The sequence below is a fragment of the Pezoporus wallicus genome, unplaced genomic scaffold, assembly GCF_028554395.1.
Source record: "Pezoporus wallicus isolate ANWC-B61680 ecotype Strahan unplaced genomic scaffold, APGP_CSIRO_Pwel_v1 contig_5352, whole genome shotgun sequence".
In the NCBI taxonomy this organism is placed as follows: domain Eukaryota; kingdom Metazoa; phylum Chordata; class Aves; order Psittaciformes; family Psittacidae; genus Pezoporus; species Pezoporus wallicus.
In genome coordinates, this window is record NW_026639660.1 from 2875528 (window position 1) to 2892606 (window position 17079).

Below are 17079 nucleotides of genomic sequence, written 5' to 3' on the forward strand. Positions count from 1 at the left end.
GCCATTTCATTTATTGAAATTTGCTTTTGCCAGCACCTGCAAGCATCAGGGCTGGACTTAATTCCTCTTCAACATTGCAGATGCACTGTAGGCTGGGTCACTGCAACAACTTGTCCATCTGCCTTCTGTAAATAGTGTAAATAATGCGCTCTGCTCCGTTGTCCGGCTGTGTAGGTACTACATAGTGTGTTAGCCATCTGCGCATTGCTGTGACTCAGGGTGTTTTGGAGAATGTATTGAGGCAAGTACATAGGTTACAGCAATGAAGCATTCTCTAGCATTGCTATATTCTCTGCTAACAGGGATGGCTCAGTGACATTCAGTCCCTGGCACTGAGGAGCTGGAGACTGCAGTTTTCTGGGACTTCTGAAACCAACAGCTGAAACAAGAGGGCTGCTGATATTAGTTGCTAGGGTTGTATGAGACTTAGGGAATACTTAGGGTTATGAGTCCACTTCTCAGTGGTCAAAGAATTTAAGCTGTTTCTGCCTTGTCCTAATTAAATGCATTCTGATTTTATGCTCTAGGAAGGTAATGTATGTTTTCCACCCCCCCTTTTTTTCCCCTTCTACACAGCACAAGAGCTGATGGAGGTCTGGGGATTGCTACGTATTGATTTTCCATAGAAATCTCCCTCCTTCACTTCTCTTAAAATGTTTGCTTGCTATAGCTGTTCCCTAGCTTGTGTTTGAGCCAAGCTTAAGGCCATGACTCCCCAATTTCCTTTATGTTACCTACCAGCTTTTTCCCAGATACATATTGTTAGAGTATCAAGAATTTCTTTTTCTAGCAGGGCCCAGACAGTTATTTTCAGGAGCTGTTTAGACTTCTCTGAATCTCCATGAGTTGTTTTCTGATGGCCTGGCACCCATCTCTTTCAATATCTGAGGAACATACTTCAAAAGTCTTCCCATGGAAGATCTTACAAAAACACAGGTAAGAAGACAGAGTGGGAAAGGACAGGAAACACGTGGCGCAAAGATGAAGAGGCTCTGGAAGTTTGTAGCCTAAACCATCTTGTGAGAGTTGAAAGGATCACTGAACAAACTAAACAGGCTTCTGGTGTGTCAGCATTTCTGGATGAGGAGTTGTCATTAGGCCCCAGTGTAGCTGTCATTTCTAAAGGTAACTTGGCAAATGACCTTCTGCTGTGCTAGTTCTTGTGCAGTTACAGATGTAGCCATTAAAGGTGGTTCTATGCTTTACATGCATTAGAAAGCTAGCGCTCATTTCCTGGTTGAAATCTCCCCTGGGTATTTTTGTTCTCCATTAACATTCCTTCTGGGGATTGGATTCGGGTCCTTTGCTTCCTGCCCTGTTCCTGTTCAGATGTCAATCAGCTGTTGCCTTCTATTCCAGTTACATATTAGCAATGGTAGTGTTTCTTGGGCAGTGCTGCTCTGTCCTGGCTTTCATAAAAGGGCTAGAGAAGCTAAACTATTGTTAACACAGCAAAGAGTATAGATAATAAAATGGGGTACTGGAGGATACGGAGTGCAACTAGATTAGGGAGATGGGATCTTTGTATTGTGGGAGGAGGGAGCGGGACTGTAAGCAAAGTACAATTCTAATTACTTTTGAGAGATTTCTGCAGGGTGCAGTAGGTATGAAAGACATGGGATATGTCCAGTGGTATTTACATTCAACAAGAACTATGTAAGACTGTAGAGTCTAGGGATTTAATTTTCTTTGGAAATACGTTAGGTGTTAAGTAGGGCTTGTTACATGGACTGTTGTTCAGCAGCTAGCCTGATCCCTTTTTCTTGATCGCTCTTGGAATTGTTCCCATGTAGGGAACAGAGGTTTCTGTCTAATAGGCAAGGTTAATCGGTATGGAAAAGCAGGAATGAGCAATAATCCTCCTGAAACTGAGTTTTAATCCAAGTCACTATAATGCTGTTAGTCAGATCTGAATCGTGAGCGTTAATATACAAGCAGAAGTGAGATGTGTCTGCGCTAGGAGCTGCCATCCTTTTATCTTGAGCTTCAAAGTAGCCAGCAACAGAATTGATCTGAACATACTTCTGATATGTCTTCTCTGAATGAAAATATGTCTCTCATTAAATGTTAAAGTGTCCTTTAATAACCTTGCAGTCCATTTCCATTGTACTTGGCACCAGCAGTCTACAGGTGCTACCTTTAACTTCACACAGCTTGTTTGTCTGTCCTGGACGAGACCTCTTGAAGCATTTATTGCATCATCCATCTTGCTGATTAGGTTTGATCAGGTTTATAGCTTCTCACTTAGCCTGGCTTGAGACATATGGAGGCTGAGGTTGCCTCTGTTCACAAGCACAGGAAGGCAACTGGACAAGCTTCTCTTGCTTTTGCTTCACATGATGCTAGTGGAAAGATGTTGTTGCCCCCTAAAACAGGATGTGCCAACGTCCTGTGTTGGGTATGCATTCAGAGTATAGGTTGGCCCACACAGAGTGAAAATTCTGGGTTAGCTGTGGTGATCAGATATGTGGCCCAGGCCAGTAGTAGCATTTTATTTACATGTGGGTATTGCATTTGGAGTTTTTTTGAGTACGCTGATAGCCAGGGAATCTTTCTGTAGTGTTCCATTAGAAACAAATATAACTGTGATTGTGTTCTGGAATGTATTTTATCTGTCATACAAATTTATCTTTCTGAATAAAAAGCAAGATTAAAGAATGCTGCTTTTAAGAAGAAAAGGCTGGAAAGATGACACAGTGCCTGAAATAAGAAACAGTCTCTGCAACATAGTCACCATTTATCTGTTGAGGGAGACTGCTGACCCTGAACACTGGTAAGCAGGCTGTTTTATAAGGTCAGAAAAGGCAACGCAGGAGAAGGTGATGATGAGGACAACTCTGCAAGTCCTCTGCCTCTTTACAGGGAATGTTCAGCTGCTGTAACAGCAAGCAGGCAGAAACCTGGTTCAAAGTGTGCATCTTAGAACCAGAGCTAAGTATTAGCTACCTCAAGACTCAAGGGACTTGTCAAGTGTCAGGAAAACAGTAGGTGCCTACAGATATTGCTTTTTCTTCTTTGGTGCTTTCCCTTTTTTGTTCAAAGGGTTTCTTTTTGGACCTTTTTTGTATTCTGTGGACCTCTTTCTTGTAAGTGGAGACAAAGAGATGCTAACAAGTTGTGTTGGGATTTTGCATGCATGCCAAGTGGCTGTTAGTTCTGTGGGTCCTGTGCAGAATAGTCTTAAGCAATTCTGTGCTAGGTTGCGTCTGTTCCTAGTGTGTGGTAAAGGTTTTGCTTTTCTCTCTATATCACATAGAGAACATAGCTGCTCTCAAGTGAATTTTACACTGAGGGGTGCTTTCTGGTAAAAACAGCTAGCATCAGGTTTGGATACTCCCTGTGCAGGTGCACTCAGTGACTGTCGCTGCACTCCCTCACTGTGAAGAGGTTGTGAGTGTTTTGTATTTGTGAGGGGGCAGAGGAATCCACAGCTTTTTGCACTGACAAAGCAAATTGCTGGGTTTCCCCTGCAGTCTTCTGACCCTTTGTGTGTTCATGTCTGTTTGCCTGGAAGATGTTACTATTGCTGATGCTGATCAGTGTGAATCCAAGCCTTGCAGCCCTCAGTGAGCCATTCCAGTGAAGCTGTAACTGAGCTTAGAAATGAGACTGGAACTACAGCGGGTAGTGGCTAGAAGAAAATAGAATTGGACCTACTGCAGACGGTAGCCTGCTAGGAAGAGGACTGTAAATGTTAAGGAACATTACTGATGAGAGATGGAAAAGGCAGATAAAAGGAACCAGGAGGTTAAGTTTCCTCTTGTATTACGTTGCTAATTAGGATAGCTGAAGAGCTACTGCCTGCTGTAGCTCCAGGCTAAAGCTGAGTTTCTCCAGGGTATTCGGAATGTGGACTTGACTGGAAGCTCCTTCAGAGAGAAGCTTGTGAATAGTGTGATGAGCAGCATTTGTACCACCTTCTATTTGTGGATATTACCTATATCCATTTCTGCTTTGGAGCACAAATCTGTTCTGAAGAGAGCGTCTGCTTCTCTCTGAACAGAGGTGTGGTGAATTGAGCCACCTTGGAATTATCTTTGTGGTAGCAAAGGATGTTCAGGTATTGTAAGCAAGGAGGGCTTAACTGTGCTGTTCAGTGCAGGGAAGTCTGCAGAACAAAACTAGGTGATTGTGGCAGGGTGGTTGGATCAGAATGAGAGAGGCTGAACTCCTGGTCGTGTACAGGAATGCAGGTGGGGAAGCAGTGACTCACTCCAGCCATCTAGAAAAAACAGCTGCCTTTCAGAGGTTAGTTACTGGTCTGCACAGGTATCCTGCTTAGTGGAGAGATGGTTAAAAGACCTTCCTTTTCTGGGACATGGTGAAGATGAGCTTATTTCACAGAAGGGTCCTGGCACTAGATAGTAGCCTGATGGTGCAGCAGTTTGTTGCCAGCTTCTGCCCTGGCACCTGGCTGTGGGTTGCTTGACGCATGCCTGGCAGTTTCCATGTGTTGTGCTGATAGGTGACTGACACGAAGTTTCCTTTCTCATGTTTCAGGAGCTGTTGGCCAGATGCTGCTGGATGCTGACAGGGGAAAGCTGATTCAGAAACAAGTGGCCAGAAATGTTTGGACACATCGTCACATTGGATCTGTAAGTCCTTGTTTGAGGGAAAGTTGTCTGGAGGCACTGTGAGTATTTAAGTGTCTCTGGAAATTTTCAGATTATGAGGGTAGGTTTTGAATCCCAGTATCTTTTCCAGGTAGGTGGGGATGAGATGGAGGGGGTAGTATAGTTGCTGGCTCTGGGGTAGGAAGCAGGACAGTCCTGTTTGGGCCTGAGGGAACTATGTGCTAAGAGACAGGGAGGCCCTTGCTTGGCATGTTTGTTCTGAGCCCCACTGCAATGGGAACATGTGTGGACCCATGGGTGCAGCTGTTCCTGGAAGCCTCTGCTTGTCTGCCAGCCCATGTTGCTGATGCTGAGCCAGCTCCTGCTGGGAGTTGGTGGAAAAGCAGATTCAAACTATGCTGGCCTGGTCCTTCCTGGAGGTCTGTGTTCTCCCTCTCTTTGCTTTCTTCCCCTGTTCTGCTGTTGTGAAGCTGTTTTTATTCCTGTGCTAGTTGAGACCCGACTATAGCATTGTAGTAAGGAAAAGGGCCAGACAGCTTGTTGGGGCAGGGCCAGCGCTAGGGCACCTATTTAGTTTGTTTTGGCAGAGCTTGAGTTTGCGTGGTCCTGGTTGCTTGCCTGTTCTATTCAGCTTCAGTCTGGTTTTCTCTGTGTATGTACAACTGCTGCACACCCTGTGCCCTCCCAGGGCTTGGTGCCATTGACAAGGGAGAAAGCAGCACAGCAGCAGCTCATCAGGGAAGAAAGGAAGGCTCCGCTGCAGTCTCTCTCATGCTAGTGGCAGTGTGATGGCCACAGAGCTATGCTCTTACAGCTGGCTCCCAGATCAACCCACTCCTCTTCTTGTAATGATGGGTGCCTGTGATAGTTTAACCCCAGCCAGCAACTAAGCATGACACAGCTGCTCACTCGCTCCCCACTATACAAAACAAGTGATGCATAATGTAGTTGCTCACCACCCACTGACCAGTGCCTAGCCAGTTCTGAGCAGTGGTCCTTAGCCAACTTTCCCCTTAGTTTATATACCAATATACATCATGGTATGGAATATCCCTTTGGCCAGTTGGGATCAGCTGTCTTGGCTGGGTCCCCTCCCAACTTCTTGTGCCCCACAGCCTACTTGGTGGTGGGGTGGTGAGAGAAGCTGAAAAGTCCCTGACTAGGGAAAGTGGTACTTGGCAACAACTAAAACGTTGATGTCTTATCAATGTTATTCTCATCCTAAATCCAAAACATAGCTACTAAGAAGAAAATTAACTCTAGCCCAGTCAAAACCAGGACGGTATGCTGGGCTTTTAAACACAGAGGAATGTTGTTTCTGAACTTGTATTACATATCCTTGATTGGCTGGACACTTATTTTAGAGAGGCTTGTTAGCAGCAAGGTAGAACATGGCGTGCTACTTGCTGGAAGTCAGATTAGCTTGCCTTCCTCTCTAGTGGAGGTGTGGGTTATCACAGCTGTAGGCACAAGGACATAATGTTTTGGCTCAAACAAGAGCCTGATAATTGCCAGCTCATTTGTAGGTGAGAAACACTGACTTAAAAGAATGTGTGAGGTAATTGTTAGCATTACCAAACTTCTGTGCTGAAGGCTTCACAGTTAGCATCCTTGCACAGTTAGCAAGAAGAAGTAGCTGGGAGGGTCCCATTTCATGGGAAGTTTGTTTGGTCCTTACTGGAACTAAGGTTTCCTTGAAGCTATAGCTTCGTGAATTTTGGGTTTGTGTGGTCCCAGTTGCCCAAGTGCCTTGGACTTGTCCCTGCCAGGTGCTTTTCCAGCTCTGGCTGAGCTACGTGGCTCAACTACCCTGAGCTGATTTCATTTACTTTCAGAAGGTCTGATGCAGGTACCTGGAGTGACATGGTCATACAGTTGTTCTTGGTTATACACATTTCCTATTTCTAACATATTCATGGGGTGAGATTTCAAACCAGCTGCTTTACTGTATGCTAAACTATTTGTTTCTCTTCTTCAGGGCATCTGCATGAGTGTCCCTGCTTCATGAGGCTTTGAATTTGAGCCCAGGCTGGTAAGTGCTCAGGTCCTCATAGGCTAGAGATATGACTGTTATTTCAGCTTGGGATATATCTTTGTGCATCTACTGTCCTTAGCCTGGAAGGAGCTGACAGAAGAGTCCCCTAGATCTCCTATTTGATGGTGTTGACAAACCTGCTTCTGCTCAGAATTTCAGCATTCCTAACAAGTCAGACCCATCTGTTTTGCTTGGGGATGTAATAGAATGTGCATTCAGTATTCTGAATGTGATTTTTCTGAGGTATTAGCGATTTCTTCACCTACTTGATTTTTTTTTAGGAGATGGGACCTTGAGGGAATGACTTGTTAGTGCTAGGAAGTTGTTCATGACTCTGGAAAGGTGTGAGAATCTTCTGTGAGTTTCTGTTTTTAGCGGCATGGAGGCTAGCTTGCAAAGTGTAAGTGTAAAGCCTGCTGTGGCTTGGAGCCACTCTGTGCTTGGTGCAAGCACCTCACATGTGACAGTCCTCCCAGAGGATTCAGTCTAAGTGTCAAGAAGATGCAGATAGGCAAGAGGGGTAAGAGTTGGAGAGAATTCTTGTGGCTCCATTGAGACACTTAGCATGTAAAACTCCACTGGCCAAAACACAAAGCAAGTGAAATCTGCTAGGTCACTGGCCCAGTGGTATCCATTGACTGAACTGTCTTGAAGGTATGTGAATGGGAGTCAAATGGCCCTGCCTGTAGAAGCAGGGAGAGGGTGATATGAGTTGATATGAGCACTTTGAAGTTCTGCAGGTCAAGTGAGGATTGCAGAAATGCTAGACTTAATCAGTGTTAGGATCCAGCAAGTGAAAGGGGAATGAGAAGCAGGTGCTTACCTCAAATGTAAGGCAACTATGAACTATATGCTGTCATCAGGGAATATCTGGTACTGGGCTCTGCAAGGACTGATTGGCAGCTCCAAGACTTCTTGTCTTGTGTACAGTGGGGTGATTGAAATCCTGGCTGCTTGGAGGTAAGTCTTCCTGCCCTCCACTGCAGTCCCAACATGGTGGAAAGGAAGGAGATTCTTCCATGTGTACAAGATAGCTGCTTTCCTTCTACCTCATTTTTTTGCTCTTCTGCTGCTACAGCTCCTGCATCAGCTCCATGCCCAGCATGGCTGGGGTAAAGGGACTAATTTGATCCTTCCGCTAGTGGTACTGATGCATGTTGCAAAATCTGGCTTAAGGTACCAACATCAAGGGCATTGCCATCCTAATTCAATGCCACCTATGACTTGGGGGTGGTCTTGGTTTTTTCTGACAGTGAGCATTTGGTATGGTATGATACCTCCTTCTGACAAGACTCCTATGGTCTGCTCCATTGGGATTCTAGTGTAAGCCAAAAACTTCTAGGTTTGGGCTCTTTAGTGGTTGGAGTCTCCTCCCACATAGTCCCTGCTGACAGTGACAGAACAGGATCAATAACGAGTGCTCCAGCTGTCACTGCTGCCTGTAAAGGCTTGCAGTTTCCATATTGGAAAAGGCCTTTCCTAAAGAGCCTAATCAATATGCTGCTGTGAGGTCTGTTCTCGTTTGCTATATATAATCCAGATACATACAAACTGCGTGTGTAGAGGGGGGAGAGGATGTGCCAGCCCTCTGCTATCACTGGCTGGGAGAAGGACACAGCTACCTCTTACTTTGCTCCCTCTCCTGCAGCCGCTGCTCAAGGATTGCAGCCACATCCTTTCCTAGCTCTGTTAGCACTCTGCATGGGGACCAGCTCTGGGACTCCAGCGGAGCCAGATTCCTGCTGGGTCACTTCTAGGGTTCGATGGAGCACCTGTGACTCTCTCCTCTATGCACTTTCTGCTGTTGGTAGGTAACCTGCTTTTGGAGCCACACAGGTGGGAGGATGTCAAGCACCGCTCCGTCAAAGAAGCCTTACCGCAAGGCACCCCCGCAACATCGGGAGATCCGCCATGAGGTACCCATCATCCGGGATGACCAGGATGGAGTGATCTTGGCTGAACAGAGTCAGGTAACAGCTTGCCGGGTGGCAAAGGGCTTAACACCATTGCACCAGCAAACAGGGTTTAGTTACAACAAGGCAGGACAGCTCAAGCAGGCACAGGCGTTTGAGTTTTGCAACCTGAACTTCTCCTCATCGTGGTCCCTGGAGTCCAGCAGTGAGAAGGAAGTGACAGGGTGCAAAGCAGAATTGAACATCAAGAGCCAGACTGTCTTGCCAGCACTTCCTCATGGTGGGAAGATGGGGCAGCGAAGTGGAAGGCGGTGCCCAACCCACAGTCATGGGCACCGCAGTAGATTTGTGAGCCGTAGCATGGAGACAGTCGTGGTGCCTGAAGATGAAAGACACCATCCCACTTGCTCCTTCAAGAGCAGAAGCCTGGAACGCTCACTTATGTTTAAAGAGCCTCCTGAAGTCCTGACACCAAGGAAGTTTCAGGTCTCCTCTACCCACCTGCCTCTCAAAGGAATCCTGAAGCAGACTAACACAGGAGGCCCGTGCCCTGAGAGCTTACGCAAGTCCCAGTCAGTGGAGACGCTTTCCCATGGCCGCAGCTCACGCAAGTACAGTGATCCTCAGCTCTGCCTCAGCCAACAGGAGAAGCAGTCACTGGAGCACAGCAGCAGCAGTGCTGCTGGCTCTGTCAAGCACAGGGAGAAGATCACGGAGGAAAAACTGCAGTTCTCCAAATTCCTGGATGAGATTACCCAGCGGGTGCTGAGTCCCATCCGCTTGCGTTCACTGCGAGAGACCAGGGGAGCAGAACAAGACCAGAACTTTACCCTTCTCCCCAGAAGATCTGTGCCAGAAGGCCAAGGGGTTAAAACCAAGCGTGTAGCTGAAAGATCCCCCCACCTGAGCAGAAGAAGAGCAGAAATTAAATGTGAGGAGCTGGGAATGGCTTCATGCCAGAGAAAGTGTTCTGAGGAGGCTGAGAGAGCTTCCAGACTAAGAAAGAAACCTGCCCTTGGGAGGAAAGACAGCAAGGGAAAACTCCTTTCTGTAGAGAGGAGGGTAGTAGATCTGTGTCAGTATGAGCTGAAGCAGCTGGCAGACCTGGGGTTGGGAGGAACATCCTCCAGGCAGCAGCACTCACTGTCTTCTTGGAAAAGGAGTGCAGAGAGCAGAAGGGATGAAAGCAGTCCTCGTTCACAGCTACTACAGCCACACCATCTGTGCGCTAAACTTGGGCAGAAGAGTGCAGTGAAGCCAAGCTACTCAGAGAAAGGATCCTTCTCCACTCCAGCATGCTGTAGTCAGGAGGAAGGGTCTGCCCCATCTAAAGCCTCCCCTTCCCTGAGCCTTGCACTAAACAAGGTAGGTGCCAGGGCCACTGGCTTACAGACAGGGGTCTCGCAAAAGCCAAAGCTCCCACCTGAATCTCATCTAGTCTGTAATGCCAGTGGGGAGAGTGAGAGCCTTTTGCCTGGTCACTAGTACCTGCTATATATGTTTTTGTGGGGGCAGAGGTAGCAGTTGCTAGATAATTTTACATTAATTAACCAATTGCCATGTGGGGTCAGGATGTGAGAAAAGAATGGATTGATGCTTTGCCTTTAGGGATAGAAGAATGTATGCAGGCGGTAAGGATCATTCTTTTAAAGTGTGCATTGATGAAGGAAGCAGCCCTGTGATGTCTTAAGGCCTAGACTGGGGTGGTTTGCTTCTGTAGTATTGCTAGCAGCTCAACAACCTCATCCACAACTGTCTGTGAGATGGCCTCTCTGCCCAGAACTGGCTGTGACACTTAATGGACAACCTGAAACATGGCAGCACTTCGGGTTTGTGCAGTGCCGTTAGTACCAAGCACCAAAAATAACCTATGGGCAGCTTGGGCTTTGTGACAATGGTCACAATCTTGGGCTTTCACAAAAAGTATTTTGCTTCTGATGCTAATGAAATCTCTGCCAGCCATGCTGGCAGGCAGCAGCCATCTCAGGGGTTAACACAGAGAGTGCAAAGGAAGTGAGAATAGCTGAGGGGTGTGCTCTTGTCACTGTGCTGTATCCCCATGTTCTGTAGATCCCTGCTCCAGCAATCTCTGGAGAACTTGCCCAGAACATTAATTTCTTTCACAGCTTTTTGTGACCTTTGGTGTTTGTTCTGCTCTCCTAGAATAGTTACAGTGGCTGGTTTCAGGTCTGCAGAAAGGAACCCTTTTCACAGCACTATCTGGGTGGTGGAAATGGTAGCACATTTTTCAGCTCCCAAATGACTCTCATTCTTTTTGTGGGGCTTCAAGGGTGTTGTGATTACTGTCGTGACAATTTAATCATCAGTGTATTCTGGGCTGTGAGGTTCCTGCTACCCACTAACTGCGGTTGTGGAGGAAGCTGAAATACCAGCTAAGGTGGTGATATTACAAGAGATGCTGAGATTGAATCGTGGGAGAGTAAAGTTGCCTAACTTGTGTGGTGGTTTCTAGTCTAGCTCTTCTACCCTGAACCAGAACACATGGTCTGGCTTGGTATCAAACAGCTGAGCATTGTGTACAGATCCTGGAAGGGTCTAGCAACCAAGACTCTGCCCTTTAGGGCAGTATGAGACACCAGCTCCTCCTTTGAATCTCATAGCTGTTTTCTTCCCTGTGCAGGAACCCTTGACGGATGCAGAAAGGATGAAGTAAGTGTCCTGCTCCCCCTTTATGCCTGTCATACTACAACTGTGTGGGTGCTGATTCCTCACATCCTTCCCTGTGCCACCTGCACAGTGAAGACGACTGGACCTTCAGGCTCCTCTCCTTCAACCTTCTTGGGGCCGTGTGGGCAAAGCTCTAGTCTGTGCCTTGCCAATCTCTGCCTTGCATATCTTTCCCTCTGGAGAGGGAGGGAACAGAGATCCTCAGTGCGGGTGCAGGCAGAAGAGTTGGTGGGTGTGAAAGAAAGTAAGACATGAAGCCTTTAATATAAGTGGAGAGAGGATTGCCTTTTTTAACCCTCTAGTTTCGGTGTAAGCCACCAGAAGCAGTATGCAGAAGCCCTGCTGCTGACTGAGGGTGAGAGCTGAGCTCTTTACTAGTGGTCGTGTGGGGCACAGAAAACTGCTAGCACAGAGCTCCAAGCCATAGTGAAGAGCAGGTTTGCACTGCCAAAGAGAAGCAAGCAGTGCTCTTCTGGGTTTCTCCAAGCAACTGAGCACAAAGGAATGAAAAATAACAGGAAATCATTCTGACCACGAAGCATGTCCTGGCTGGGGAGGAATGAAGCAGTTTGTGTTGGAATGGGATTGACTGGCAGCTGTGATCACATCTGTAAATGCACCCCACCACCTCTGCTTCTGGCATTAAGGCTGTATGGAGTCCTCTTTCCACCGTGTATTAAGGGGTGAGGGCTTTTGAACAGGTTCAAGGGAGATGAGTTTACTCTTTTTGCCTTCAACTCTTCTAACCTGGACTGTGATAAATTATTGACTGGGTTTCATTCACTAGTGAAGGACACAGGAGCTGCACAGCTCATCTGGCTAGTGGGCTTTATTCAGGCATTGTAACCAGAGAGGGAGCTGGGAGCCATGGCTGGCCAGCTGGTACGTGCTTCTTTGTCCCTGTTCCAAGAGAGTTTGAGTCTCTCTTTCCTGATAGAGATGCACCTCTCACTGCATGTTCTGGAGTCTCCTGCCACTTCAGTTCTTGACTTCATGGGGCCCCCATGTGGGGTCTCAGGCCCTAGAGCAAGGCAGCAGGGTGGAGGTGCTGGTGTGGAGTACCCTTTGTGCACTCAGTGGTATGTTGTTCCTGTGTGCCACAGGCTATTGCAGCATGAGAATGAGGAGCTGCGCCGCCGGCTGACATATGTGACTAACAAAATGGAAGCGATGGAGAGGGAGCTGGAGTCTGGTCAGGACTACCTGGAGATGGAGCTGGGCCAGAACCGTGAGGAGCTGGAGAAATTCAAGGACAAATTCCGTAGGTATGAAAAGAAAACGAGAGTCAGAATCGGAGAGATCTCTCCCACCAAGGACTCGCTCAGCTGGCGTGAGCAGGCTGTGCCCTGTTCTGTGAATCAAAACCATGCTGCATCCTCAGAAAGGTTCACTGCTAGACTGTGGGAGAGTTAAAGGCTCTGCAGCCATTCCTTCCTCCAGGGTACAGTGTAGGAATGCTCCCAGTGTGAGGAACAGGGAATTCTTCATCTGTTGGATGGAAGGCAGGATCCATCTTGGATGGTTACTCAACATGTGTGAAAGGAGCCACTGGTGGCTCCTTCTACACTCCATTCTCTTGATGGTTACAAAAGAATACATCACTTTACCTGGAAAGTATCTCAATTAAAAATCAATGCCAATCACTGGTCACATGCTGATACATGACATAGCTTGGAGGAGTCCTCCAAAGTCATTTATACCCTCCTCTGTAAGATCCTTTCACCCAGCCAAGCTTATCTTGCCTCCAGTAACATGGGGCCTGAAGGCTATTATGTGGCAGAGGTAAGGCATAGCTAATATACCTGGTTGTCTTAGTACCAGTCTTTCTGTAGTTGTGGAGTTGGTGTTTTGCTTGGCAGCTATGAAGAGGACTTGAGTAGGTGCCTGAGATCTGTTCCCATGTGTACAATCTTGTTTCTGTAGGTTGCAGAACAGCTACACAGCTTCCCAGAGAACCAACCAGGACCTGGAGGAGAAGCTGCATGCCCTGGTAAGTGCTCTATTAAGTAACTACAGAGAGGAGGTGGAAGAGACCTGTGTGTTAGGAGCAGATGGGGTGAGGGGCACTGGCTTTACTCAGCAGATGCGGCAGTGGGTGAAGAGTGAGATTCTGGCCTTGACTATCTATTCCCCATTCTTGCTAGTGTCATGAACTGTTTTCTTCGTTTACTGAGCCCCTGCTTGGTCATGCATGTGAGCTTTGGCTCCCCACAACACATAATTGCATGGTATTCCGTCATGTTGCTTCAGTCCCTCTCAAAATGCCAGGGATATGTCAGCCAGTCTCTGGGTGGTCATCCTGGGAGGACGGGGGCAGTCAGAACAGAACAAATGTGCATATATGTCTGTTGTGTGCATTCATAACACTCATGGCTGTTTCTTTTCTCTCCCTCCCTCTCTCTCTCTCTCCTCCCCATGCTGCCGCTGGCACACGCTGGGCGCACTCATCGCTCAGGCCTCTCTCAGCCAAAGCTGGATTTTTGCAGTTGCGTCTTTTCGTTTGTGTGTTTTTTCTTTCTCCTCTCTACGTGTTTCAGCCTGTTGGTTCCATTGTCAGTCCCACAAACACCACCCCAGATGGAGGGGCCCCGGCCCTCGTCCAGCCAAGGGCTCACCTGGTATCCAGCAGCTGCCCACAGATGCAGCACGTCCCAGCTTGCAGTGCTCCATCTGAAGAGTGTTTGACTCTGAGCCAGCTGGAGCATGGCGTGTTGGGAAGTGGTGCCCATAAGCTGTGGCACTGCACAAGATACAGATGGCTATGAGCTTTGTTTGCTCCTTTTCCTTCCCCTTCCCAGCTGTGAGCAGGCAAGTTGAACAGCTGAGGTGCTGATTGCCTCCCTGTATCCCAGTATGAGATTTCTTTGGTTCTAGCACTTGAATTTCTTGAGTTTATATTCATTGTGCTAGTGCCTGAAGAGACTGTATATGTGGAAAGCATTGTTCTACCTGACCCCCTTGTGTGTTGCTGTGCTGCACCCTGATGCACAGCTGGGCCCTGATTGTCTCAGCCTCCAGCACCCTTGTGCAGTGTTGGAAGAACTTCTTGAGAAGGGAATGGCTTGGTTGTTCTGAACTGTTACCCCTCTCTGCTATTACATCTGGGTCTCTATCAGCCCTGCATCTCAACTGTTAGGGACTCTAAAGAGGCAAGATTGTCTGCATTAGGGAGGGCATTAACTGACCTCTACGTGAAGCTATAAAGGTCCTTTTTCTTACTAGAGCAAGGCTTAAACCCTTTAAAGATAATGCCCTCACCCTGCCAAAAACTCTTTTGTCCATTCAGCACTGGCTGCTGAATCTTAATGGGCAGTGTTCTTGTTCTGTTGTCCCAGAGAAGAGGGCTGGGTATCACAAGCTCAGAGGTCTTTGCTGCCAATGGCAGGATGGGATTGAGTGTTCAAAACCACTAGTTTTCCACCAGGCACTGCTTGTGCTGTAGAAAGAGATACTGTGTTCAGGAGGTTTGAACTCAACCTGTTCTCTGTAGCTGTCCCCCTTGTCTGTCTATCTGGAAGTTTTTGTGTCCCAGCTGAGCATGTCTTTGTGCTATGCTCGGGTAGAGGTGGGTGGTGAAGCCAAGTGCTTCTCTTCTGGGGAGATTTACATCTGGTGTTCTTGCATCCCAGATTAAAAAGGCAGAGATGGACCGCAAGACACTGGACTGGGAGATTGTAGAGCTCACTAATAAATTGCTTGATGCCAAAACCACCATCAATAAACTGGAGGAACTCAATGTAAGTGTTAGTCTGCAAATGGCTGTGAAAGTCTGTGAGGTGTGGGCTTTTCCTCTTGTTGAAAGTTATTAGTGTAAAGAAGCATGTGAGTGACTTCATTATGTGTGAAAGTGTGGAAGCTGTGCACAGCAGTAGGGACAGACAAACAGAAAAGTGTCTGAGGGTTTGAGCAAGGAAGACCTGATCTTCAAGTCTGATGTATTGGCTCTTCTGAGTTTAGTTTGACCTGAGTCCAGGCTGTATCAGCAGAGGGGTCATCTACTCGAGTGCTGGGAGGAAGTTGATGCTTTTTCTACACCATTAATAGAGAAGTTCCTGGGTTTGCTGCTTGTATCTGTTAGCTGCCCTCAACTCCCTCCAATCTGTCTGTTTGCAAGAGGGCAGTGTCTTCAGGCATGGTTGAGAGCTTTGGGATGGGATAGCAAATCTGGTGGGACTTTTGGAGACTATTAAAATCTCCTGAGGGAGAGAGTGTTGACACACTGACTGTATGTGTCTGGACAAGGACTGGAGTTTAAAGGAACACCTTGACTGAGTTGAAAGGAAATACAAAGGGGTGTGGAAAAGAGGGAATGACAGGTGTCCTCATGAGTGATTCATCACATACCTCTTCCTGCTTCTGTGCCAGCAGCATCTGATCAGCTGGTGCATTTTTGGGTAAGAGATGGGTCCAGTCTAACACTGTTGCACACCTATGCCCTTCTTGCAGGAGCGCTATCGACAAGACTGTAACCTTGCAGTACAGCTGCTGAAGTGTAACAAGTCCCACTTCAGGAACCACAAGTTTGCTGATGTGAGTAGCCGTCCTGCTGAGGTGGGGAAGAAGGGCTCGTGGTCTTGCCTTCATCTTGCTTGCTTCAGCCTTCTCTGCAGGGCTGTTGGTCTCGTTCAGCCTCAGATAGATGGTAGGGGAGGGCTCCTGTTCCCACTCCCACTGAGAAGCATCACAGAGCCTCTGCCATCTCCTCTTTCACGCCAGCTCCATTTCACAGCTCAGCTAGGAGCTGTTATAAAAAGCACAATAACCTTGAATTTGATAGCCTGCTGGGTGCCTGATGGGAGCTGGCAGGAGGACAGACCTCTCTCTTACCCTGCTCTGTCCTCTTCCCTTCCTCACCTGTCCACATGGAAGGTCCATGTGCCTGATAAGGAGTTGAGCTGCAATAGTCTGGCCTGGCTTCACTTCTTACTCCAAGGAGAAATATGGGAGGCAGCATTCAGGATGTCTTTTAGGCTTGAGTGGGAGAAGTTGGTACCAAATCATACTCCCCCTCGTGGAGTCTGTTCAGCTCATCATGCCCTCAGGATAAGCAGATACTGAGTTCAGGCCTTCCACATTAGTAACATCACTTCTTCGGTTGGAAGTATCATTCAGGCCCCTACTGCAGCGCTCTCTTTGCCATACCCCCAGTCTCCATCCCTTCTTAGATTCCTCTCAGCAAAACCACGTGCTTGTCTTTTTTAACTTAGCAGGTGACCAGTATGTCACCCTCCCGATTGTGTCTCAAATTAGCACTCTTGAGGTCAGTGTATCAGTTACTGCTCGGGTAACCTTGACCTCTCTCCCAGCTGTCTCTCCTCCCTGGAGCTTTGCATTCTGCCCCTCAGAGCATTGTGTCTCACATGGCTTCACTGGCAGGGGGTTGGTGCTGAGCAGCTGTGCAGAGAGCCTCACAGCCAGCTGTTGTCATGCAGTGTCCCCCCTTTCCTCCTGCCTCTGATGGGTCAGACCCTGAGAGTGAGCTCTGCTTTCCACTTCACGTGGTGCATGGATGTGGTGACCGAGGCAAGGGCAGCCTGCCAAGGTGATGGGGAGAGCTGTAGTGCCCATTTGCAGGAAAATGAGCAGTGCTGAGACCCCAGTCCTGCAGCTTTGGTTATAAACCCCATGTTTGTCTCTCTGAAAGGGGGAGAGTGAGGAAGTGGGATGAGTTGGTGAGAACAAGGGAAGGCATCGATTCTGCTCTGTGGGCAGGCTGCCAAGGCAGAATAGCTGCAGTAACTGCGTTCAGGGAGCACTGTGGATCCCAGCACTGGGAGCTGTTGAGTCGCTTCAGTGCAACCACCAGCTGATTTTCCACAGATCAATAGACCCCTTCCTAGCACGCACTGGCTGAGCCTTGTCTCTGTGC

General features: G+C 47.8%; 1 protein-coding gene across 14 annotated transcripts in view; it reads left to right on the plus strand.

Moving 5' to 3' along the window:
- Nucleotides 1–17079, plus strand: part of TJAP1 (tight junction associated protein 1) — a 38723-nt gene that overhangs the window by 17474 nt on the left and 4170 nt on the right. For 4 of the 14 annotated variants that reach the window (XM_057415437.1, XM_057415438.1, XM_057415441.1 and 1 more), the window contains exons 2-9: nt 4501–4595; nt 8421–8579; nt 11164–11192; nt 12314–12475; nt 13134–13200; nt 13666–13695; nt 14840–14947; nt 15657–15740. In XM_057415437.1, coding sequence (XP_057271420.1) covers nt 4515–4595; nt 8421–8579; nt 11164–11192; nt 12314–12475; nt 13134–13200; nt 13666–13695; nt 14840–14947; nt 15657–15740 — 720 coding nt within the window. In that variant the 5' untranslated portion in view covers nt 4501–4514. The other 10 variants (XM_057415444.1, XM_057415445.1, XM_057415446.1 and 7 more) reach the window with 9 other exon arrangements.